At 34.1% G+C, this 27,558-nt stretch overlaps 1 protein-coding gene across 2 annotated transcripts in view; it reads right to left on the bottom strand.

The window, feature by feature from the left end:
- Positions 1 to 826: 826 nt before the first annotated feature.
- HSF2 (heat shock transcription factor 2) overlaps positions 827 to 27,558 on the bottom strand; it is a 33,891-nt gene continuing 7,159 nt past the window's right edge. The window contains exons 2-13 of one of the 2 annotated variants that reach the window (XM_055309729.1): positions 20,376 to 20,484; positions 20,108 to 20,235; positions 19,118 to 19,242; positions 16,871 to 16,946; positions 13,684 to 13,745; positions 12,680 to 12,767; positions 10,911 to 11,059; positions 10,264 to 10,503; positions 9,563 to 9,668; positions 5,068 to 5,121; positions 2,271 to 2,355; positions 827 to 1,836 (exon numbers count right to left, since the gene is read on the bottom strand). In XM_055309729.1, the coding sequence (XP_055165704.1) occupies positions 1,544 to 1,836; positions 2,271 to 2,355; positions 5,068 to 5,121; positions 9,563 to 9,668; positions 10,264 to 10,503; positions 10,911 to 11,059; positions 12,680 to 12,767; positions 13,684 to 13,745; positions 16,871 to 16,946; positions 19,118 to 19,242; positions 20,108 to 20,235; positions 20,376 to 20,484 (1,515 nt within the window). In that variant the 3' untranslated portion in view covers positions 827 to 1,543. The remainder of the gene's footprint in view (positions 1,837 to 2,270; positions 2,356 to 5,067; positions 5,122 to 9,562; positions 9,669 to 10,263; positions 10,504 to 10,910; positions 11,060 to 12,679; positions 12,768 to 13,683; positions 13,746 to 16,870; positions 16,947 to 19,117; positions 19,243 to 20,107; positions 20,236 to 20,375; positions 20,485 to 27,558) is intronic. The other variant, XM_055309730.1, reaches the window with a different exon arrangement.

Genomic DNA, 27,558 nt, shown 5'->3' with positions numbered 1-27,558 from the left:
ATATCCCCAAGGAGAAGAAATTTTATCATTCCACACTGAAGAAGAGAAGGGAATAAGAACATCTCTAAAGTTATTTCTCCTCTCAGCTCTAAATTCTTGTACAGACCTTAACAACCTCCAGGAAAGTGATCTCTATAGCTTATGCAGAAACCTCTGGGGACTTGAATTAGTTCACCAAGATGCCACGGTCGGAGTCCAATGTTTTAAGATCTGCTAAGGAAGGGTTTCCTATTTCTCTGTGCTAGGCTTTACTGTGAATTTCTACATCATAGTAAGAGAAATTCCAAGATATTAAGAGACGGAATATGGCCAAGAGGAAGGTCCTATTTTAATTTGTATTCAAATATAAACTGCACTGCTTCCACCCTTGTGCCTGAATGTGGAATTCAACTTGATAAAAGAGGTGCCCGCCTTGCATTAAGCCTCTGTAAGCCTCTTGAACAACTGGTCCAAAAGGAGAAAGTGACTTAACTGTTTCTCTCTCTAGGGGCAAAAATTACAGGCCTCTGGGTGGCATCCAGTGATAATGTTCTTACCTCATTTGGGACAATGAGAGGCATACTTCTCTTAGTTCTTTATTAGAAATATAGAAAGCAAACGAGTATAACTTTTAACACAGAACTTTAAAACACATTAAGTTTAGAGACCTTACATTCCTTCCTTGTTGTAATACACACAGTCTATCTCTTGAGATGGGGCACAAATTTCTTGGTATGACTCAATGGACAACAGACAGTTTACAATTTAAGCCTACCTACTTCCTATAAAAAGGAAAAAAAATATTATGTGGGTGTCACCTCTAAAGAAGACACATAACAGACACTAGTACGCAACATTCATTATATTTATTTTACTAAATAGTATGGTTCAAAAAAACACAAACAAATCAGAAAACTTTTACTTAAAACTAGTCCAACGAGATGGATGGTGTTGATGCCATCCCATCCCCTTCTTTCTATGTATGTGGAGCTGGAGCCGTATCTGATAGCAAGCACTCATGTATACTTTGCCTTTCCTGTTGAACATGAATGAACTTCTCTGAACAAGAGAGACAAATGAAGTTTTACAAGATACAGGCACTTTATGTTCCCAGTTTTAAAAATAAGCCAAGTGAAAAATATTTAATAAAAGTAACTGGAACAGATAAAGCTTTAAGAGTTCTACCATTAGTTCTAGTGACTTAACACTCAATGCAAACAGACAGCATCAAACAAGTAAAACAAACAAAAGTTTAACTGGGGTTAATGGGCATATATGTAAAAAAGAAATCCAAGTTACTACAACTGGAGAAAAATGGCCATTTGAATCCAACTTAAAGATATGCCAACAATGTGCATTAAGTCTTATGTACCTACGTAGCTGAGTAACATCTGAAAGCTTTGCAAGAGTGTGTAAGTAAGAAAAGCAAAAGGTGCTTTTGATTCCACAGTATCTGATTAAACAAAACAAAGCAATTTACAAAAAAAAGTACCAAATGATACTTTAAAATAAATAGTTCATCATTTTGATGAATATATACATGTAGAGTCCACTTCTTGGGGATTTAACTATCTAAAAGTGGCATATCACTATCCAGAGGTGCAGGAGCAAGTTCACATAAATAAAACAGTGTGGCTTCACTAGCTTCGGCTTCAGTCAATGGCTCCAGGCGAACAAGCTTACTTTGGGTTGGCTCTGGATCTAGGCTGCTATCCAGAAGCTCATCAACTTCTATGGGTTTATCTACAGAGGACATAACTTCTGATGATGCTGTACTTCCCTGTTCAACAGTAGAAGTAGGGTTCCCATCGAGGAATGCAAGAAGTGGAAAGGCAGTGTACTGGATAAGCTGCTTATCTATAATAAAGATTAGAAAAATGCTCTTTTATCACCAGCTTATACAGAGTTCAAGCTGAAGGTGGAAAAAATGGAAACAGCTGTGCATATATGCAATCAGTACCCTTATACACCCAAACAAGAAATATGATACTTTGGTGTCAGTAAATTTTAAAATGTACTAGTCAGAAAAGTTAAGTCTTGTTATTCCAACTATTAAGATAGAGTTAAGTTCTCCTAAAGTTAAATTTTTAAAAAATGACTTAAACTAGTACCTCACCAATTTAATTTTCTCTATAAGCTGAAACCTTGATACGTTATGCACAGAACCGAGAACAGTACATTCTGTGTTCAATCGTTAAGTATGGCAAGACTTTCCTTGGCTCACATTACTTTCTGTGTAGGACTCTTTAATTTTAAAAATCTGTAAAAACTAATACTACATTTATACCTACCTGTTTTGGGTTTAGATTTTCTTCCCTCTTCTGAAACTGGCTGAACTACATTGTTCTTGGTAGTTTCTAATCCTTTATTCTCAGACTAAAAGAGAAAAAATAATATAAAAAATTCTTGTTTCATATTTTATATATTCCTAATAATGGCAAAAAATAAAAAACTGATACAGTATGTGAGCACTGGTGTGTTATTTGAAATACAGGTGAAGGGGGAAAGCACCAGGAAGGATGAACTAGAAAGAGAAACAGATTTGAATAGGTAAGACTGGTTAAGAAAACTACTGCTGTCATCAAGCGGATGAAATAAAGAACCTGAACTAGGATGACAGTTAAGTATGAAAAGAGGGGGCATTTCAAAAGAACAGACCGCATCGTCACAGGTAAAAGATGGAAATGAATCAAAGATGGCTGGTTTCAAACTAACAGATGATTCTTTAAACATTTAAACCCATCTTAAACAGCTTTGATTAAAAATGTATATTACTTCTCTTCATTCACAAACAGAATATTTAGCATAGTGAACATTTTTAGAGTAGGTCAGGATTACATGGTGATATCTTTAAAACTATTATCTCTATATTTGGAAGCCTCAAAGTTGAGGTGAAGTTTCTTCATTTCCTTTGAGACTCTTTCAGTTCTTTTCTGTCATTTAAATTGCTTCTTTGAACCATTGTCTTCTCTCCTCACATCTGATTGCAAAGGGGATTAAACCTTTAATGTTGTTTAGTTCTTCAATGCTCTTTTCAATGATGTTCAAAACTGAGGTGCAGAGGTTCATAATTTTCCCTAAACAGCCATAAGTTCCAAACAGTTGCTTGCTGGTTAAGTTTAAATGGTGTAAAAAACATACTATTTCCTGTGATTTACCTCATATTCATCATAAAATCATAAAATGAAGCAGTACAAGTTTCCAGATTCAGAAATAACAATGGCCCCAAGATATAATAAACTAAACCTTTCCAAAAATATACATAAAAACATTTTTCATTTAGCAATCACAAAAAAACATTAATGCAATAATAAAATCTTTATTTTTTACTTTTTTAAAATAGGCAGTTTCCAAGGATGCTACTTTTATTCCAAAACATGAGAACCAGGATGAAAAGGGGTTTTCCATGCAAATTCTTACTCATTAGTAGTGGCCACTTAGATTGCTCTACTGAAGAATACAAGTAACCTGATTTATTAGGAAAGAGTGTTGTAATGTATGTTAATAAAATACCTGTCATGAGCAAGGGAATGGCAGTTGATGTGCCAATTATTTGAAAACCTTAATCTAGATTTAAGAACTATAATGAAAAGTCATTCTCAAATTTTTCTATAGTACTATAAAACAATATGCAATTTGCTGTTTAACTGCTATTCCTGAGAACTGCATTTAAGCTATTGGTTTTGGAATAAAGAGGATATAATCCAAGAATAAAGAATGATTCAATGTGTAGCAATAAACAGTGCAGTAAATTCACTAACTGAATGCAAGAATGCACGATATGCATTCATTCACCTTATGACCTAACATTTAATAATACCATATTTAGTGAAACCCAGTGTGTTGAGGTGATCCACAGAACCTTACAGTATAAATCCAAGCAAACTGTGGTCCACATGCCAAATTCAGCATGCCACCTGTCTTTGTAAATAAAGCTTTACTGAAACACAGCCATACTCATTCTTTTATGTATTGTCTATGGCTGCTGTTACACTATAATTAGAGCACTATGCAGTTGTGACAGAGAACATATGGCCTGCAAAACTGCAAGTATTTACCAGCTGGCCTTTATAAAAGTATGCTAACCCCTGATAAAAATTATCCAAATACTGAATGTATAATCAACCTCAAATTCACAAATTCTTTCAACTCGAAGTTACCCAGGCTATAACTTCGAATATGCAGAAAAAATCTGGTCGGGCTATCCTCACACATGACATTAGTCAGAAAAATTCTACCCCTCACTCTAAACACTTATATTTAAGTGTTCATTTTTTGACAACAAAGAACAAAAACCAAGATAAAATTTTAAGTCCACTAATCTAGATTTTGTACAGAAGACTTGATTTACACCTTGGTATTCAATAAACAGAGTATACACCTATTTAAGACAATAAACCATATACAAAGCAACAGAATGATTCTAATCAATCTGCTCTTAACAACTTCACATTGTCCTTACTATTCATTAAAAACCAGTTCTAAAGAATTTCCTGTCAACATTTGCTAATTCCAACTGGAAATCCTGTAAGTCCAAGAAAATAACAAAAAAAAAAAAAAATTACTCAAAAAAAAAATGTTGAAAGCCCACACTTCATTGTTTCAACCTGCCTTACCTACAATTAGTACAAATTAGTTCAAATCACTGAGCTTTAGTTGCATGCTAATAAAATGAAGGAACTTAAAAAATATGGGTACCCGTGAATTTTCAATAAAAAAATGCCGAGAAGCTGTTTACGGAGCAATAAGAATGTAAACTGAAGTACATAAAACATGAAGAAATATTTTAATAATTTGTTTCAGTGATACACCTGAACATGCCAAGTTTAAGTCAGTTGATCTCCCAGCACCTTGACGGCTGATTTCATACTGACAGTTAATCACACAAATGCCTACAGAATTGGGCAATGACTCACCTCATAACCAAAAGCTCATTTTTCATCTAAAATTTTACTATCTTGACCACACATATAAGGTAAGAATATAAAATGCTTTTTGTAACTGGGAGTCATACTGCTGTCTACTTACTAGGACTTTTTCTCAGATTCTTACAGCTATGGGTCCTGAGCAACATGAATTAAAACTTACTTTTGTATTATTGATGTAATCTGTGGAATTCATCTGCACAGAACTAGTGAAAAGCTGAAAGACCAAACAAGAAAGATGATAAGTTTAAAAAATATTAAAAAAGAATTAACTGTGTGTTCAAAATTTTTATACAGCCATGTTGGGTGAAGAGATGTAGCTCCTGCACTAGGAAGTTTTCATACAGTAAAACAAGTTTGAAAGAGAAAAGCAGGAAAGAAAGAAAAACATATAAAAGCAGAGCAAGCTAGCCCATGCGTCAGAAGTTGTAAGAATTTCTCTATAAAACAGTGGGGGGACCTTACATAAAAAAAAGTAAATAAATAAAGTAAATAAAATAAAACATTGGGGTAAATCACTTAAGAAAATGATGGTTTGGCCAACTTCGCCTCTCCTTCATTTCCTTATGATTACTTTCTCTCTAAATGCCTTTGGCTTTAAGTGGCATCCAGGGCTGAGTCCCTTGCCTTGACAGTAAACCTTCTCTGACTACCTGCTAATTATGTGAGAAATTTATAGAATCTGCTCTACAACGGTGGCTTCTAAATTACACCTCAGAGTCCTCTGACCAAATAGCATACTTACTTCCTTGTTGGTTCTTTTTACCTTGCCTAGCAACAGAAGACATAAATACTAAGACCACTGCTCACTAAACCCCTTGGTCCAGCCAATTTACAGACATAACTTTTAAGCCATAAGCTTCAAAGTCATTTATTCCACAAGGATTTATTGAACATCTAAGAAATAATTGACATCATGAAGAATTCAAAATGAAGACACTATTCCTGCTCTCCGGGAGCTCACAATCTAAAAGACAAGAACAACGTCAAATAGTAACATATGATCAGATACAATCCAGTATTAAAATACTAATTGATGATGGGGATCAAAAGTACTAAGAGAAAGGAGAAAGGGAGAAAACCACACACACACACACACACACACACACACACACACGAAACAAAAAGTGTTGATGAAGCTATCCAACGTGTATCAATCCCTGGAGAATGGTTAGGACTTGGAAAGGAGAGAATGGGGGGAGAAAAAATTATAGCACAAGCAATCATAGAGAAGAAGGAAGGTTGAGGGGGAAGTTCTAGCAACAGACAAGATGACCAATCCAAATAATATAAAAGTTCTGAGTTGAATATTAAGCTGTATACATAAAGTTCAAGAAGTAGAGCAAAATTGGTAAGAGGATAAGACCACATTCTGTCAGCAGTAAGAGGCTTGAAAAAGGCCTGAGCAATGATTAAAATATTTTATGAGAATGAACACAAAATGGTTCACAGGATATAATGAAATGCACACAGATCCCCCCTCCACTGTCTCTAGACACTGATTCCTTTCCTTAAAGTTCCATTTTCATGATCGTCCTAAAAATATTCCCAGCTCTTCCTTAACTTTTCCCCCTTTCATATTATCTACTGATACATGAAAAGGAAGAGACTCAGATCCTTAAGAGCAGTTAACCGTACATGACTGCCAATCTCTGCCAGGTTCGGCTCATCACTGCCTCTGAGCCTGACCATATTTGATCCCTACTGAAAGTAACATCTGTAGAGTATAAGCTCCTCACTCCTTCTTTGCCCCACTCATGCCACCCACTAAATCAGGGATACCTTCATGTATTCCCAGCAGATGTATAATGTGAAGCAAAAAAAAAGTAGATCATACATGAGTGACACTAATTGAATTCTAAGGCCAGGCCTCTCAGAACTGAACTCTGTAGAGAACCCATAAACTCCTCAGCATACCTTATTCATGTCCTTACCATCTTTGCCATCTCAGAGAAAAAGGCAACCTATGGATGCACAGGCATATGCAATTTTACATTTTTACAATACAGTATAATTCAAGGATGAAATAATGAAGGTCTTGGATGAACGAGGCAACAGAAAGTAGGGATGATTTATCAGTGCTATTTTTGAAAATACACAGGACTTGATGAACAATGAGATAAAGATAAGGAAACCAAAATGACTCAGTGATTATTATCCTAGTGAGTAGAGAGAAGTCTGATACCACTACAAAAAAATAAGAAAGCTGAGAAGTATAGCTAGTTTAGAGAATAAAGAAAAGCTTGTGTCAAACACAATCTAAGACAAGATCTTAACAAGATCTTCTTAACTGCTGATCCCAAAGGCATGGAATTAGAATTCAAGTAAAGTTTACTTTAAAAAGATATTAAGAGGTAGAGATAAAAATTTGAGAGCAATCATAGAACCAAAATCCCTTCAAAGAGGAAGGATAGAAAAAGAAGAGACTCAGAACAAATAAAAAGCTAAAAGAATGGTTACCTTGGGAAATACAAGTAGAAAACTACAGGAAAAAGAAAAGCTCTTAAACAGAGATTAGCTAGGAAGACCGGGGGAAAAAACCAAAGTCCAGTGCCTCTAGAATTAACAGAAATAGGGGATCCCTGGGTGGCGCAGCGGTTTGGCACCTGTCTTTGGCCCAGGGCGTGATCCTGGAGACCCGGGATCGAAACCCACGTCGGGCTCCCAGTGCATGGAGCCTGCTTCTCCCTCTGCCTGTGTCTCTGCCTCTCTCTCTCTGTGTGACTATCATAAATAAATAAAAATTTAAAAAAAAAACAGAAATAGTTCCATTGTCAAAAGTAACTAGTATTAATAATAATAGCACTAATTATTTAGAATCCCCACAAGAGCGCTTTGTGTTAAGCATTAGCCGCATTTAAAAGATGGGGAAACTGAACAAGAGAAGTAAAATTTCCCAAAGTTAGTATCAGAGCTAGTAAGTGACATACCCAAATGAAGCCCAAATCTGATTCAGAATAAACCTACTAGCCCAATGGCCTGACTTAGAAAAACAAAAACAAACGTAGCCCACTATGGATAAAACAAGGCAGCACAGGCTTAGAGTAAATAAGCAAGACAATGCAGGGTTTCAAAAAGAAATATAGGGTAAAAAAGAAGTAACAAATATAGCTACTCATTTCTAAAGTTTTGTAGTGAAATGATCATAGAAGCAAAATGGTAAATGAGCAGAGCAACACATCAAAATGTTTAAGATGGACATCTGTGTCCACTGAAGCGAGATGGGAAAGATCAAGGACAGAGATAGAAAAAGAGACAGGGAGAAGGCAGGTTTACAAATAAACTTTAAAGAGAAAGTAAGCACTTCCTCTAAGAAAAGATTCCACAGCTTACCAGAGACCCAGAGTATGGTGATTATCTTCTATGAATAGGGAAGAGCTGGCTAGATGAGGTTTTGGGGACAGAAGAGTATGATAAATGTTCCAAGGTTAAATTAAAATAATCTAATTGAAGACTGCAAGGATTTGCAGAGGGTCAGGATTATGGAATTTTATTTCCTTTTTTATGATCCAGGGGACAGCTATCCTAAAAGGTCCATGGATTCAGACTGAGAACAAAGAATGATAGAATCAAGAAGGGCTGCCAAATTGCTATTAACAAATTAAAGTAGGTCATTAGCGTGGATACTGAATTCACTTAAGATGGTAACATAAGCCAGTATGAAAAAGAAATCTTAAAAAAAAAAAAAAAAAAAGGAAAGAAATCTTCAAAGAAAGGGAAATCCATCCTGTGACATACTGACGGTTTGTAAAAGATAATCAAATCGTGCATATTGACAAAGACTGAGAAGCAGAATGATAAGGTGGTATACTAATAAGATTAAAGAGCAATAAAGGACTAATTCCTTTTATCCTCACTGAGAAGCTCTTAAAAGGATAAGAGAATATTTTGACATGAGAAAAGCTGCATTTTAAGGCAGAAAAATGCAACAACAACAACAAAAGGAGCGACAAAGCTTTTCAGGGCAGAAGAACATATCACAACAGAAAATGGAAATCAGGGAGAGAACAATACACAATTTCATCTGGAAAGGACCAAGCCACAGTAAGGGAGAGAGGAGTGGTAGGAGCAAGAGGTAAGAGAGCAAGAAAATTAATGCCAGAAATGGTAGATAAGGATTCACAGTCCAGACAACATTGGGAGTCATGTTCATATAGGTGGTGGTACGGACTGGAACAGGATAACCTTAGGACTCAGGACATAAAAATTTTAAAAATATAGCAAATATAATAAAATATAGTTCATTTGATTGGAAAACATTAATTCCCAAAGTCTTAGAAAGTGTCTTCATGCTATTTCCTGGCTAAGTAATTCTATTACTAAATTTCCACCAATTTCTATTGAGCGACAATTTATTCTAGAACAAAACAAAACACAGCCACAAGTCCAGAAAAGGCCTGGATTTAGCAGCACTGTTGAACAGAATTGATATGTTGTTACAGGAGGATTAACTGAACTGCTATTCAGAAATGGGTAGTGATCAACCTCCTTCACTATCCTGAACCATCTGCTCATTGTTTCTAGTACACAAAATCATTCATTTTAAAAAAAGAAAATGCAAAAATAGTGAGAATACAAGAAAATGACGTGCTGATCTATAAACAATATACATAAATACACAAACTGCCAGTATAGCAAGAAGTATTCAAAGTACCTACATCAACCAGGAGATCTGGGTCTATGCTAAACTGTCTTCCCGACAGCATGGCTTGAAAGTCCTCTAAACTGCAATCAATACTGTCAAGATAATCCAACAGCTCAACCCTAAGGAAAAAATATTAAAAAAATATCAAATATTAGGTTTCCTTGTTTTTACATTTAAACTCACATTACAAAATTCTTAATCGTAAGAGATCCTATTCAGTATTTGAGATTCCCAAAAATGTGGTTTACTAAGAACTCACAGCTTTTACACAAAACTTTAATATTTACAGAAAAAAAGACTGTGACAACAGTCTGATTTATCTTTTTTCCTCTACCCTATAAATTATAAAATATTTAACTTATTATTGGTAATTGCTACTAATTTCTGGTTTTCTTATGCTATAAGTCCCTTAACAGAGATTATCTTATTCTATAGCCCTGATAAAAACACAAATACACACACACACACTTTATGAATATTCAAAACAAGTATCTCATTAAAGAAATCTAAGGAATTGCCAGGAAAATCTCAAGACTATTCTTGAGATGATTAAATCCTTCTCAAAAAAAAATTTGCAGAACTTAGCCCTGACTAAAACAAAGAAAGATAGTTACATGGGTTCATAATCTGAAAAGAAGGTCATTCAAAGAAAAGAGAACATGTAAAGTAAACAAAGCAAGCAAATAAACTCAGATAACCTAGATGAGCACTCACTTTCCCAAAAGATTGATGTTATCATTTAAAATGGAATCCATCATGGTCACAGGATCTTCTGTGGTCAGACTAGATGAGCCATTTAGCTGGACAGCACTAGACATGAGAGGACTGGTGCCATCACTGCCTGAACTTAGGGATTCTCTGGCTGGTTCATTCTGATCTCCACTCTGAATGACAGGTGCATACTCATCTTCATTGTCATCTTCAACAATGACAATATCAGGGTACTGGCTACAGCTAGATCAGCAATATGAGAAAGAACCAATTATATTTTCAAACACATTCAATAAATTAATTTGTCCATTCATTCTTCATGGAAACCTTCTCCCCAAAACGTATCAAAAGGCACAAATTTCTTGGGTGAGTCAGCTTAATCACAAATATTGATTCACCATATGAGACCACAAAGAATCAATTAAAGATGTTTAACTCCAAAATTAAAAAATCAGAATTCTCATTACTTTTTGTCAGAAGTCTTTTTGCTGAGGGGAGAACATCTCATTAAATATTTTGGCTTTTTCAGTTTAATAAACCAAATATGAATTAGACAGTAAATTATCACAGAATAAAGTCATTTCGAATTTAACTCTTTGATAAGAAAAGTAACCAATATTTTCACAAATTTTACTTCATAATTTCCTTACTTGGATGGATCAGATATAACATCCTCATTAGTTTCTGGAATAACTGGGATATTTTCTTCATCTGCATTATCATCAGTTACATCATAAATAATGATGTCATCTGAAATCCGCTCCCTTGGCTTTAAACCTTCAGTCCTACTGTGTGGAACCTAAAAAAATCAGGCAGAAAATGTATCAAAAACTGAAATTATATTGACTACTGAACAACATACCATTTAAAAAGTGTTAATTGGGCACCCATTATTTACTAAATTTTGAGGATACAATTTAGCTATGTTCTCTGCCCTAATGGGACTTACTAATTTTATTTATACCAATTCACAAAGGTATGAGGTGTGTTACTTCATTCTACTTATTTCTTTGACTGTAAGGAATCTTGAAGGTGGCATGCCTCAGAATGATTCTATGGAAAGATTTTCAAATTTTAAAGTATTTTTTGTATCCAAAGGGTTAAAAAAAGAAAAAATCTTAAGACTTCAGTAGGAATTTCAAGCATAACCAGATGGCTACTGTTGCTGATGAGGATTATTTTATCCAAGCTACTCTGACATATGGTTTATTCTTTCTCATTAAATGCTTTCATTAATAGGGAAAAAAAAAAAAACCATTGCAATAGCTCCAGTTAAATGTCAGCCTGAGTTTTCAGCAATTATTTTTTTTTATTCATTTGCAGATATATTCAGGTTGTAGGTACATAATAAATAAGAAAGCATTCGATTCTCTAAAGCAAATTAAACTCATTATTAAAATGCAAAATCTATAAATTTCAACAGTAGATAAATCTGAGGCAAAAGATCCAAAGTACTTAAAAATTTATAAATCTGGTTAAATTAAGAAATTCTATTCCATTTACATTGAATCTTAAATCCTAAAAACACAATAGTTAGGTATGCTTTATTATTTAGAAACAGTAGTGGGAAGAAGAACCTGATGTTAACTCTGATTTGCTCAAGAAAAAAAATCTTGGTACTCTAATAACAAATCTGAAGCAGTATTTAGAATTCTAAGATTTGAAAGTTACAATAACAATCAGCTATTAAAGGAAGTTGAGACACTGGACTGGAATGATTTGCCAATGGGTGTAAGTTTGACAAATGATCCAGAGAACCCAACACAAAAATAAAGGTAAACAAAAATAGTTTTGAAATTGCTAGAGTAAAAAGTCTAGTCTATACACCTTATAATAAAAGTTGGAAACTTAAAATAATTTATGGATGAATGCTTAATTACATGATCATAATACTGAATTAATATCAAGTAGTAGAGATGAACTTAATTTAATACATCTCAAAAGCAAAACCAAGTGAAAAAAGTCACAATGTAAAATGATATGTGCAAAACAGTATCATTTATTTATTTTTTTAAAACAGTATCATTTATATGAAGCTTGGATACATGCAAAATAATAGCAAATACTGTTCATGAGTTCACACATATGAAATGACCAATTCAAAAATGACTGATATAAATATCAATTCAAGATAGTGATTATCTATGAGAGACCAAAGAGGAGTCAATAAACAAACTTGAGAGGCAAAAAAACAAACTTGGGAACAGAAAACTAAAATAATTCTATTTATAACAGTTTCTTTCTTAAAATAATTTAAAGTAAATAATTTAAAAAGGCATGATTTAATAAAACTGGAGAATGAACACTTAGATTATTATTCACTAAACTTTGAATGTGAATTCTGAATATATGAAATACTGCTGCAATAAAATTTGGTTTGAAATAACAAATATAAAATAGAATTTAACCAAAAAATTACTTTATGATGGTGATTATCAGCTGGTTCTTTGACTATATGCTGAAACAAATTCTTCTTTTGGGCTCCATTAGTATTTAGAAGTAGAGGCCTGAAAATCAGAAGATATTCATGAAATTCAGTGAAGCGAGCACACAAGAAATTTAAACTATTCTAATATTTTACCCTCACATGAACATATACACTTTAATAATAAAAGATTTTAGTTAGGGATACACAAAGAACATAGTGATACACAATGGTCACATCTTAGGAACAGAAACTAGGGGGTGACTATGCCTAGGTCTTTGATTTTGGCATTCTTCTATACTATTTTTGCTAAAATTAATATAATAACTATAATAAATAATATGTAGTATATAACAATGATATATAATAATATAATAAATACAATATACTATTTCATTGCTGACTGAACTACATCATAATGAACTGTACTAACATACATAACTAGTTCGTGGAAGTAGAGTTAAGGCCACAGCATAAAGTGTGCACATAACCAAGCTTTAAGATAAGTTTTTTCTTCTTCCAACTACTCCTTTGTCCACCATCCTTAAGCTTTAGTTTTAACAATGGCAAATACTAACATTTTTATGTATCATAAGCCACAGTCAATATTTGGGTTTTTAAATTTCTTGTTAGTGGATTAAATATAAGTGATCAAGTATTTTTGTTTTCAATGTATGACCTTCTTTTAAAAATTCCCCTCACTCAGGCCTTCTAACTTTACAGTAAATGGCTAATGCAAATAAAAATGGATTCCTGATTAACTCCCTGTATGTCTGTAAAGTGACCATTTAGCTATACTTGTCTCTGAAAAACATTAGCAGGATGACTGGAGGAAGAAGTAACACTACTCTTGAAATGCTGAGAGTATAATTTAACAAGGAAGGACTGTTCATCTGGAACAACAGACATACACTAAGCGAATGTAGGCCATTCACCGTTAAACACTAACATGTTTAGCTGTCCAGGAATAGGTCAAAGTATTTTACACAGAAACTTACCTTTTACGTTTTAAGCTCACAAGCTGGTTATTCTGAACCAATGTAACAATAAACTGGACAATCTAAAAGGAAAATATACACAAAAAATTTCCCATCATAGACTCCTAATTCTTTAGTCCACATTACAAGTGTTAAGAAATTAATTCAAATACTACATATTTTCTAAGTCACATAATGTCTCTGGTGTTAACATATTTGAAATTTGGGTGCACCTTGTAATTAATATCTAAAGAAATGTAACAGTTTCCAGGCAGAAGAATAACCTGTAATAAAAGTAGCAGCCACCCAGGATATCAAGATGCCTAAGACATTCATCTACTCATCCATCCATCCATCCATTCATCTATCTATCCCCCGATGCATCCATCTACCCAATACTCCACTCAGTTATTTGTTTTGGTGCTAAGATCCAAGCATGCCTGAATACAGATCCCAAGTTTTTAACTAAAATTCTTTCAAGATTATGCTGAGGGGCGGGGGGGAGTGACAGGCAACATTTTTCTTAAACTAGGTAATGCAATTAGAGGCCAAAGAAATTTCCATCTCTTTCAGAAGAGAGCATAAAATTTTCAAGGGAGAAAAAGCTTATTGGGTTATTCTAGAAAAATTATTGCTTAATAAAATCATGAAATATCTAATTATACAGTAACAGAAATAAACCCCAAAATACAGTTAATTAGAAATTATCCAAAAATAAATACACAATTTCAAAGTTGGGAGTACATTTTTTTTTAAATAAACAATGAATAGATTTTGTTTCAGATGGTTTTCCTCTTAACTATCCAAGACACACATACTGCCAATCAAGAGAAGCTGGTTTAATCTTCAGAGCTTAATTAAATTTAAAAGGAAAAGGCTACTAAACAGATCAAGACATGCAAACAATCTTTCATATTTTATGACAGCATTTCTTACAGTGTGGTCCGTGGACTAGCAGTATTAGCCCAGGAATCTGTTAGACACACATTCTCAACCCCACTCCATAATTAACGGAATCCGAAATTCTGAGGACAGGGTCCAGCAATGTCCTCCAGGTGATACTGATGTGAATGTGAGAATCACTGGCTTAGGATATGTCTTGAAATTTATTGTCACCTTCCTAAAGGAGCTAAAGAAGTCAGGATCATATGGTGAACTATGAAAAGCAGTATATCACTGAGAGGCTATAAATAAAGGCCAAAAGCAACTGAAGGACTATTTAGACTCTTTGCAGAAAAGTTAAACAGTTTTAGAGTCATGAAAAGGAAGCCAGCCACTAAATTGTTTATTCAAAAGAAAATGCTGACTGATGCTGATGAGAAGACAAATTTAAACTTAAAGGTATCTATGAAATAATTTGGCTTCAATTACTTTTGTTAATTTATAAGTGTTATAAAAAATTCTAAAAACATTAGTGGTTGAATTATAAGAACATGAAGCACTGGCTAAATTTCTCCTGAAATTTTTTCTGTATTTTAGTTCTCTTATTATGACATTCTGCATCATGCTGTACACAAACCTTATTTCCTGAAGAAGATAAGGCACCTAACATTTACAACATCTAATTTCTGGACCTGGTAAATTCTATAACAGGTACTATTTATCCTATCCTGTAACAAGTACCTATACCAGGTAACTCACATATACTATTCCAATTAATATAAAGCCAAGGAGTGAATGGCAGACATAGGAGCCAAATACAGCAATACAGAAGAGATTATCAGCTATCACTACGCATCATGAAAATTCCCTAGCTCCACCAAACCACATTTATTCAAAACTCAAATTTGAGCAGACAGTATGCTAGGTTTCATGAAAACCTGAAATCCTCTATAAGTATTTCATCAACTTTCCTTGCTTTTAGGTGAAAAAAAATCATATAGTATTATAAGCTAATATTTAACTAAAACGTTTTCTGGAAAAGATTTTTTTTTTTTAATGAAGTGCAGGTTAAGGTACATCTATACTTTTTTTTTTTAAGATTTTATTTATTTATTCATGAGAGAACAGAGAGAGAGGCAGAGACACAGGCAGAGGGAGAAGCAGGCTCCCTGCAGAGAACCTGATGTGGGACTCGATCCCAGGATCCTGAGATCAGGCCCGGAGTCAAAGGCAGGTGCTCAACCACTGAGCCATCCAGGTGCCCCCAAACACCTATCATTTTAAATCAGCTATTCTTAACAGGCTTGCATGTTGGAATCAGCTATGGAAGTTTTGAAAATATATGTACTTGGACTAAACACTTAGAACTAAATTGTACATTCAACCTTCACTTACATACTGATTTGGAAAAACTACACACACACACACACACACACACACACACACACACACACACACACACAGTGTATCTATCTGACTACAGGCCAAAGGCTGCAACCATTCATCTCTGTTCTAAGCTTGCTCCACTAGACCCAGATCCTGTCAGTCATAACCCTATTTTTAGCTAAAGGCATCTCAGCACAAACCAGCTGAAGTTCTCCCACCCTTCCTCCCCCTCAAAAACCTGTTGCTTAAACTTAAGAGTCTAGTTTACTCATGAGCAAAAAATAGCTGCCTTAATTACTTTTATGTTTCAAGTCTTATTAACATATGAAAGCTGATATGAAAAGACTAAATCACAAGGACACAATGCAACAGAGAGATTTTCAGTTCCCCCAGTAATTTTCAGCTCAGATACTAAAATCTAGAATTTATTTTTCTGCTTTTCTAGAAATACTGATAATGGCATACATTGGTAACTAATTTTTTGAATTCATAATTTGGTGAATGATTTGAAAATTTTAGTCATTTGTCTTCAAAGACCATATCTATGCCATTTCAAGTAAAAAAAATAGTAAAAACAACAGAACACAGTAAGATTGTTATTCATAGTAAAAAAAATGGGTAGTATATTAATTATGTTCCTAAAAATAAAGTATCTTTAAAGTTTTTATATCAGGCTAAAAGTCACTTACTTAAATCTAATGAGACTTAGGCTGAGAGTATGGAATAACCATATTTAGGTAATGAGAAATGTTCCTTATTAAAAAGAAAATATAACAGTTGACCTAATTTGTTTGATTTCATAGTTTCACTATTATATACGAACCCAATATATAAGAAACTAAGATCAATCACTGACTATTCCATAGAGACTTTTTTTGGGTCACGAATGGTACACAAATTAAACAAAGGCAGATTACAGTCATGGGATGAAAAAGCTTACCTTTCGAATAACTTGTTGCTGTTGTGCATGTTTTGCTCGTAATTCTGACACCTCCTTCCAAAGGGACTCATTCTCACTATGTTATCATTTATTAAAAAGCAAAACAAAATTTAGTGAGAAACGCAGACCTCATTATCTTTAATTAAGAATACCAGTGAACAAAAAAAAAAAAAAAAAAAAGAATACCAGTGAACTTTCCTATATATTTTCATGAAAATGAAAAAACTTTGGTTCAATTATATAAAATGGCTACTATCTTGACACAACTCCAGAATCTTCCCTTCCTAACTATAGTACTTTATATTCATGGCAATATAAACACAAAAATTAAAGACACATGCCTGTAGCCATATAGTAGTAGGCAATTTACTTCTCTGACAATGTGGTTCATTACTTCTTGTTTAAAAAATAAACTAATCTTTGGCTACCAAGTGAATTCAGGAGTTGTGCTTAGAAAAGAATTCTTAAAGAAAGTGACATTTATCCAGCACTACCTATGTTCCAGGCATTATACTAAGCATTTTAGTGTATTTCTTATCTAAACTTCTCTAAAATCAGTCAAGAAAGGAATTATTAGCTCTATTTTATAGAGGAGGACACTGAACCTCAAGAATTGAGAGGACTTGCCTAAGTTCACACAGGTAATGTGTAGTAAGTGTTAAAGTTGATCTGAAAGTTTATCAGGTCCTAAAACTATCTTAAGATGCTTCAAACACAGACATAGAAAAACACTAAAAAAAAAATTTTAAAGCATGTCTAAATATGTGACAAGCCAATAATTTGCCTAGTGGTAATAGTTTCTTTTTCTTCATTAACTACTACTGAAATTGCAGTTATTAAGTATTAGCAGCAACAATACTTAGAAGGCATGAAGGATAATCCACCTATTAAATGTTTTAAGTTTTGTTCTTGTTAATTTCCATAATATCCATCCTCTTCAAGCTAAACTATTACAAAAGGGACTTCTATATCTTACATACAGAAGATATTGAAAATAAAACTTCCTTTAATACTTACTGAATAGGGTACTCTTTTTGACTCAGATATTTGAAGATATTATCATCTGCCTACTAAATTTAAGTAGAAGAACAGTTACCTCTAAAACTTACAGGTCCAATCTGGGGATCTATTTCTTAAGGGTTAAACTGGAGATTCAAGGAATTGGGTCAAAGGGCACCTCAGTAGACACAAGATACATACCATAAACTAGCATAACTGATTAAATGAAATACACAAAATGGGACAGCTTAAAATTAAACCTTATTAAAAAATGGAATCAAAATTCAAGGTTATTCTTTTAACGAAGACACTTGAGTTAAGACAGCTAAACTAATATCCCACATTTGAAATGGAAGAGAGAATACATAAAATCAATCAAGACCTTGGCCCCTATTAGGATAAGAAAAAATCTCAACTACTTACTAAGAAGAGAAGTATACATCTACTCTATATACAAATTGTTAGTGTGGCAAGTAATGGTGCCAAGAATTGCCATAAGGCAAAAGTATGTTTCTGTAGATAATTGATTTGAATAACACCATTACCATGTCTATGTATGACAAATACCAAGTAAAGCAAGTCTCTTGCATCCTTTTCCCTATTTTTTGTCCTATTTTATCTTAAGCCACATAGAAAAAGCATATTAAACTGCCATAAAAGAAGAGATGAGTAACATATGTAGTATATTTTTATGGCTTGTGTTCCCTCATGTGTGTGAACATCATATGAAAGCTACGTGGAATCATATTTCCTACACTGATTTATTTTTTTTAAATATTTTATTTATTTATTTGAGAGAGAGCATGCACACACACAGAAGCCAGAAGAGAGGCAGAGGGAAAGGGAGAAGCACACTTCCCCCTGGGGCAGGGAGTCTGATGTGGAACTCAATCCCAGAACTGGGAGACCAAGACCTGAGCAGGAAGCAGACACTTAATGGACTAAGCAAGCCACCCAGGGGCAATTCCTACATCAATTTAAATATCTATTGTTTCATCAGTGAGACTCCAGCATCAAACTGTTTTAATTGCCCATAGTCATAAAATCTTTTGACCACGGTCAAGAAAATATAATATTGAGGTAAAGTCAAGGGCTAAAAATCAAACTAAGGGAACCAGTACTTACAGAAAAATGACCTTTTATCTTGGCTTCAACAATGAGATCTAAGTACTTAAAGCACTAACCTCCAATCCCAACACACACACACCAATCCCTATATGAAGATTATATTTGGCAATAATACTTTACCTTTTTAATTCAGAAAGTCTGGACTCAATAGTTTCTTGTTTTATTTGAACTTTCTGAGCACTACTTATAATTTTTGTTAAATCTTCCTGACGAATCTTATTTTCTTCTGGTTTTGAAGATGAAACCTTTTGAAAACAAATTTAGGAAATCAAATACTAAATACCATATTTGTAATTCAAAGTTTCCCTATTAAAAAAAAAAAAAGTTTCCCTATTATAAGTGGGTTTGTAGCTGATTCAGGAAGTTAGATTTAGTTCCAAAAAGTCCAGGATAGGATTCTATAAAAAGAATAGCTCAAAGACAAGGATAAGAAATAATCTTTTTTTTTAAATGTGGAGAAGTTTCTACAAGCAGGAACAACTTAGGGGCTTTTTTTTTTTTTTCATTCCCTTTAGCCAAACTCACTGTAATTTCCCCAAGCCTCTTTATTATCACATTCCACGTTTAATTAAATTTATGCAGTAACAGCTGCACACTAGGCCATTTTCTTTCATGGTCCATTACTCTTTTATCCCTCTTCTTTTGTGGATTTAGTAAAAATATTTTATTTCAGTAAAAGATACCATTCATTAAAAAATATATTATTAGATGCTTACTATATGCAAGGGACTTATTCTGGGCATTGGATATTCAGCAGCGAACTACAGAAAAGGCCCTCCAAGGAGTGGACATTCTAACAAAAGTTTACATATTTTAAGCTAAATTAGAAAGAGTGAGCCATCCCAATATGGATGATTTTTCACCCTCAGTCAGAATGTAAACATTTTCCTTCCCTCTAGAACGTATTTGAAGACTGAGCCTTTAGGACAGTTGACTGCAGAAAAAAAATATAAAATAGAGGGAAATAATTAAAGCTTTATTAGTCTAAGTTATCCCAACAAAAATACCTGTGTATTTCTATACATTCTTAATTTCAACAGGTGAAATATTGTGTTGGCCGAGTATGCTACATGGTAATGCCTTAAATAAATCATATTAACAATAGCTCACCTTCCTTTTAATGTTCTCCAACAAGTCATCCTGGCCTTGTTTGAAGTAAGGATGCTGAAATTCAACAGGCCCATCTCGTTCCTGCTTTACAATTCCAGAGTCAATATGCACAACCTTACGAAAACCATCTGAAAAAAGATTCAAAATTTAGATGACTAAAATAGATAAAAGTAAAAAAATTTCCCTTTCCTTTATCAACCTAATGGGGGAAAAAATGGATTAATCGGGGCTGACCACAGTATTCCAAATAACCACTGCCTATACTCACACATATTCAACTGCCTCACAAAGCTTGCCATGTTATTGTGCTTGAAATATTTAGGAAGAATTTCTTTTGCAAATCTTTGTTCATCCAAAACCAGAAAACTCTGGCCATTCTGAAAAAGAGAAAAAGTCAATTAGCTGATGTATATGAATCAAAACCGAGCAGTCCTTCTATGATACTTTCAGATTCATCTTTTATTCCTATTAAGACCAACAAGAAACAAACCATCTTTAAGTGCCAAACTGTAATTAAGCCTTTGATGTCAGCCTCAGACGTTTAGGAGCATGTCTAAACCAAAAATTGCATCATACACTCTGGTGAAATATTAGAAGAATTTCCACTAAATCAGAAGCAAGAAAGAAATACCGTAAATGGGCAACATAATTATTTAACATGGAAAGCCAATGCAATTAGACAAAAATAGACAAAATTCAAGAAGAAATGATATTTTATCATTATTTGCAACAGCCATATCTTTACACAATCAACTGAAAAACTAAAACAATTCGGTAAAATATCTGGTTAATAATTAATATTTAAAGTCACTAGTGTTCTTCCATAGAAAAAAAAAACAATTTGAAACTTACTATAATATAGTATCAAAACAGTATGATACTGGCATAAACACAGAGAGACAGACCAATGGAACAGAATAAACAACAGCCAAATACACCATTATATATAAGGTCCAAAGAGGTTTTTGGGTTTTTTTTTTTCTTAAAAGATTTTATTTATTTATTCATGAGAGAGACACACACACACAGAGAGAGAGAGAGAGAGAGGCAGAGACACAGGCAAAGGGAGAAGCAGGCTCCATGCAAGGAGCCCGATGCGGAACTCGATCCCGGGATTCCAGGATCACGTCCTAGGCTGAAGGCCGCGCTAAACTGCCGAGCCACCCAGGGATCCCCAGGGATCCCCAGGTCCAAAGAGTTTTGACAAGAGTCCCAAGACCATTCAATGGGAAAAAGAGAGTTTTCAACAAACAATGCTAGGAAACCTGGATACTCTTGTGCAAAAAAACAAAGTTTACCTTACACTATATACAAAAATTAACTCAAAATGGATTAAAGACTTAAATGTAAGAGCTAAAACTCTGAAAATCATTTAAAAAAAAAAAACATAAGGGGGGAAAAGCTTCATGACACTGGATTTGGCAATGATTTCTTGATTAACACCAAAAGCACAAGCAACAAAAGCAAAAACAGACCAATGAGGCTACTTCAAACTTAAAAACTTTTGTGCAAACACTATCAATAGAGTGAAAAGGCCATCCATAGAATCCAAAAAAATATTTGCAAATTGTGTATCTAATAAGGAGTTAATATCCATAACAAAGAACTTCTAGAACTCAACAAAAAAATATACAACCCCATAAGAAATGGGCAAAGGACCTGAGCAGATATTTTTCCAAAGAACATATACAAATGGTCAATAAATACAAGCAAAGATGCCTAAAATCACTAATCATTAGGGAAATGAAAACCAAATACCACAATCAATACTTCATACCCATTAGAATGGCAATTATTTTTAAAAACACCCAATAAACTGAAAATAAGTGTTGGAGGATGTGGATAAATTAGAACCCTTTACATTGAGGGTGGAAATGTAAAATAGTGCAGCTGCTATGGAAAACAGTATGGTGGTTCCCCAAAAAACTAAACAGAGACTTACATACGATCCTGCAATCCTACTTCTATGTATATTCCCAGAAGAACTGGGCAGGTACTCACAAAGATATACCCACATTCATAGAAGCATTATATGCAACAGTCAAGAAGTGGAAGTAAACCAAAAGTATATTCCCAGAAGAACTGGGCAGGTACTCACAAAGATATACCCACATTCATAGCAGCATTATATGCAACAGTCAAGAAGTGGAAGTAAACCAAAAGTTCACTGACAGATGAATGGATAAACAAAATGTGGTAAATACACAGAATACACTCAGCCTTAAAAAAGAAGGAAATTCTGATGGGTGCTACAACATGGATGAACTTTAAAGACATTATGCTAAGTGAAATAAACTAGCCACAAAAGGACAAATATTGTACTATTCTACTTAAATGAGATATCTACAATAGTCTAATTCAGCGAGACAAAAATAGTATGGTTATTAGGGGCCAGGAGGAAGGAGGACTTGGAAGTTATTGTCTAATTAGTATGAAGTTTCATTATGGAAATCTGAAAAACATTCTGGAGAGATGGTAGTGATGGCTGTATAGCAGCATAAAAGTAATTAATGCCACTGAACCATATACTTAAAAATGGGTAAAATGGTTAGTTCTATGTTAGGTATATTTTACCATAACAATTTTAAACTAAAATAGAACAAAAAATTCCAATAACAGAAAAATATCACATATCTAAGATAAATCTTAAGAATATATTAAACTATAGAGGAACAAATACAGTACTGTACAGCTGTCAGTTCTAATTAACCAATACATTCTCAATAAATTATCAATTAAAATTTTGGAGAGTAGAAGAGACGCTAACACAATCAAATATTAGGTACTAGAGTTCACTTGTGAAATAATTTAACAAGAGGCAAGAAAATACTAAAAACAATGAGAAGTGTTAACTCTATCCCATAAAAGTAATAGAATTACAGTTTATAAGAGTTTGGTACTAAAGAAGAGATAGTAAATATAAATAAATAAACTAGAGAGAATGGAAGCAGTAACAAATCTATTTGAGAATTTAATACGTAATAAGTACAAATAACATTAAAATCAGGGGGGAAAATGAGAAAAAAGAGGAGTTCATGAACTCTTCATCTAGAAAGAAAAAAAAAACAAAAGCTCAATGCTAACCTACTGCTCAATCATTCTTTATAAGCAAGCTTCTGGAAGTATGCTGTAAACCTAAGTCATACTGGTAAGAATTTATATTTTATTCGTGGAAACTGCTAGTTGCCTACCTTATTTCCAAATTCCTCTACTTACTTTTTAATTTTTGTTATTTTAAAACTACAAGTTTTAATGTATACAACATAATTTAATATATCTACACACACAAAGAACTACTACATTGAAACTAATTAACATACCATCTCCATCAGCTAAAAAGCTTGTGCAGAGCAAAGACAACAACAAAATAAAAAGAAAACCTAACAGAATACTTGCAATCAATATATGTGATTACCTGGTAAGGGATTAACAACAATCCAAGTATGTGAGGAACACATACAACTCAACAGAAGAAAAAAAAAAAAAAGACATAAACCGATTAAAAACTCAAATAGAGGGATCCCTGGGTGGCACAGCGGTTTGGCGCCTGCCTTTGGCCCAGGGCGCGATCCTGGAGACCCGGGATCGAGTCCCACGTTGGGCTCCCGGTGCATGGAGCCTGCTTCTCCCTCTGCCTATGTCTCTGCCTCTCTCTCTCTCTCTCTCTCTCTCTCTCTCTCTGTGACTATCATAAATAAATAAAAAAAAAATTAAAAAAAAACTCAAATAGACAATTTCCCAAAGATACAGAAAGGTGTATGAAAAGGTGCTCAAGATTACTAATCCTCAGGGAAATGCAAGTCAAAACCACAATGAGGTACATACACTTCGTAACTGTTAGGATGGCATTATTAAATAAAAGACAACAAGTGTTGGCAAGGGTTTAGGGAAAAGGGAACTTTCTGCGGTAATGCAAATCAGTATAGCCATATGGAAAACAGCATTAAGGTTCCACAAAAAAATATAGACCTACCACATGATCCAGCTACCCCTTTCCTGGGTATACACCCAAAGGAAATGAAATCAGTAACTCAAGAGAATTATCTGTGCTCCAATGTTCGTTGCAGCATTATTCACAATAGCCAAGAACAACCCTAAGTGTCCCTCAATAGAAGAATGGATAAAGAAACTGTGATACACATACCACACATACACATACACACACACACACACACACACACACACACACACACACACAATGGAACATCATTTAGCCTTAAAAACAAAGAGATCCATTTGCAAAAACTACTTCCTTACTAACAGAACCACAGTTCTGTTTGATGCAGCAACTATGTTTCTCAGCCCCCCAACAGAGGCAGCCAAATACACACCTGGCAATTTCGATATAAATAGAACTGACTGGGTAGAGCTTCCAGAAAAGCTTCTCAAAGGGGAAAGATTCAAAGTGTCAAACCCCTACCTCCCATTTCCCTGCTTGGAACTTGGGAGCTAATTGACTACAACTTCAACAACCACTGAGGTGCAGAAACTAAGTACGGCTGAAAAGTCCAGAAGGTATCTTCAGACTTAAAAGGAAAAGACAACTCTAATTCTGTTTAAACTATCATTTGGATTTCTATTTGTGTCTGAAACTAAACCTGATAGAGTTATTTTAAAAATTCAATGAAGTTGAATAATTAGCACAAAAACATTTTATTTTTATTTTTTTTTATTTTTATTTACTTAGGATAGTCACAGAGAGAGCGAGAGAGGCAGAGACACAGGCAGAGGGAGAAGCAGGCTCCATGCACCGGGAGCCCGATGTGGGACTCGATCCCGGGTCTCCAGGATCGCGTCCCGGGCCAAAGGCAGGCGCCAAATCGCTGCGCCACCCAGGAATCCCACACAAAAACATTTTAAATATTTATGACAGTTAACTGCATTAATCAAAAATTTCTAACAAATCAGTAAGAAAAACCCAATGTAAAATTTAGGAGAGGCCCAATCTCATTATAATTGAATGTACAGCAAAACAAATAATGATTTTCACTTATTAGATTGGCAAAATTTTAAGTCTGATGATAATCAGAGCAGGTTATCAGGTAATAACTATTAAAATTAAAAACGCATGTTTTCTCCTATCTTAAAAAAACTTTCCTTCTTACTTCTCAATCTACCCGCTCCATTTGTCTTTTCCTTCACTGCAAAATTTAACAAACATATTTCAAAGCCTCCTTCTCCAAATGAGTACTATCTAAAATATTCTTGCTAAAAATTGGTTTTGGTCTCCCTCACTCGTCTCAACTGTTTTTTGTTTTTCCTAAAATGTCAAATGCCAAATTCAATGCCTTCTTTTCAGTCCTGATCTTCCCACACCTCTCTGTGGCATTTCGTTTGGCACTACTGACAATCCCCTCCTCAAATACTCTACTCTTTTGGCTCTGAAGCTATATACTATTAGGCCTCCTATCTCATATTTCCTTTCAATTGTCTTCACCTATTAAAGTTGTGTTTTTAGGTTTCTATCCTTGATCATGACACCTTATACTCTCTTTCCTTAGGCAATCTCATCCACGCCAGTGTATCTAACTACTGACTTTATGAAGTATGATGATTTATTATATATTATCACATCTACATCTCTGCCCCAACCATTTCACTTAAAACTTTTCAATTGTTAACATTTTTAGATAATGTTCTTTACTTCACTACATTCTCAACCTACTATTTCAAATCCATCTTCCTACTCACCAAAGTCTACTTTTTTCCTGTATCTTCCCTCTTGGCATGCCCATTCCCCCCCCCCCCCAAGTATGACATTAACAACAAAAAGATAAATAAAAAACTCTCAATTTTAACAGTCAGTAACTTAAGAGGAAAATGTGAGAAACATTCCCTTTAAAACTAAGAAAAAGGGGCCCCATGATCACTACTTCTATTTGACACCCTGAGGTCTTAGCCACTGCAAAACGAAGAAGAAGAAGAAGAAGAAGAAGAAGAAGAAGAAGAAGAAGAAGAAGAAGAAGAAGAAGAAGAATTATTATTATTATTATTATTATTATTATTATTATTATTATTATTATTATTGAGGGTATAAAGTTCTGAAAGGAAAAACAAAACTACCATTCACAAATACATGGATGTATACTTAGAGACCCCAAATCACTAAAATGATTAGCTTTCTGGTTTTTATCAACATACAAGTGTTATCTGTATTTCTAACTATCAGCAACAGCCAGAAATGTACTTTTTAACAGACATCACTCACAACAACGTAAGATACCTAAGAAGAAAACCTAACAAACATGCAAGACCTAATTATAAAAAAATACAAAACTTTATTAAACAAAATGAATTTAAGAACATACCTTGTTTATGGGAATAGTTAACATCATAAAGACATCCATTTTTGCTAATCTGGTTTATAGTTTCAACGTAATTCCAATTAAAATCCCAGTAAGTTTTTTTCTTTTTTAAGATTGTATTTATGTATTCATGAGAGACGGGGGGGGGGGGGGGGGGCAGAGACACAGGCAGAGGGAGAAGCAGGCTCCATGCAGGAAGCCTGACGTGGGACTCGATCCCAGGTATCCAGGATCACACCCCGGGCTGAAGGCGGCACTAAACTGCTGAGCCACCGGGGCTGCCCAAAATCCCGTTAAGTTTAATGGAATTTGATTTTAAAATATATACAGATGAGCAAAGGCCAACAATAGTCAAGATACTCCTGAAGGATAAGCTGCCTTCCCAAAAGCAAGACAGTATAAAGCTATAGTTATGAAAACATGGGATAAGGGCAGAAAAAAATTGTTCAAAGCAATGGAATAGACAACCAAGAAACAAAATCACAGTATCTACCTAAAATTTTGCTCTAAAATAGAGGAAGGTACACAGCACCACAGAAAGAAGGAACCATTCAATGAAGGAGCTAGGCCAATTGAGTATTTATATTGTAAACAATGAAACTGAAGTCCTCATGCCACACACAAAAATCAATTCCAGGTGAATTAAAGACTTACACATAAAATGCAGTTTTAAAACCTCCAGAAAAAAAGAAAAGAAATGGAAAAGTAGCTTTCTCTCTCTGGGGAAGAGGTAAGAAAAAGGATTTCATCCTGAAGAAATAAAAAGCATGACCAAAAAGGATGATTACACTAAAATTAAAAACTTGTACTCATCAAAAGAAAAAGATAAGCCTCAAACTGGGAGAAGATGTAAGCAATATATAGATGCAAAAAAAAAAAATGGATATACAGAATATACAAGGAATTCCTACAAACAGTAAAAACCAAGCCACCCAATAGTAAAATGGCCGAATTCCTCACAGAATAGGAAACATATAAAGCCAAAAAATATGAAAAGGTATCTGAACACATTAGCAATCAGGAAAATATCAACTCATTGACATACTTTACATCCTCTACTGGTAAAAAATTAAGAAGGATGATAGTATCAAGTTTTAAAGATGTGGATTAATGGGAAATCTCACACTTGGCTAACAGGAGTATAAA

This window comes from Nyctereutes procyonoides, unplaced genomic scaffold (assembly GCF_905146905.1).
Source record: "Nyctereutes procyonoides isolate TBG_1078 unplaced genomic scaffold, NYPRO_anot_genome, whole genome shotgun sequence".
Classification (NCBI taxonomy): domain Eukaryota; kingdom Metazoa; phylum Chordata; class Mammalia; order Carnivora; family Canidae; genus Nyctereutes; species Nyctereutes procyonoides.
This window is presented reverse-complemented; position numbering and strand designations above follow the sequence as displayed.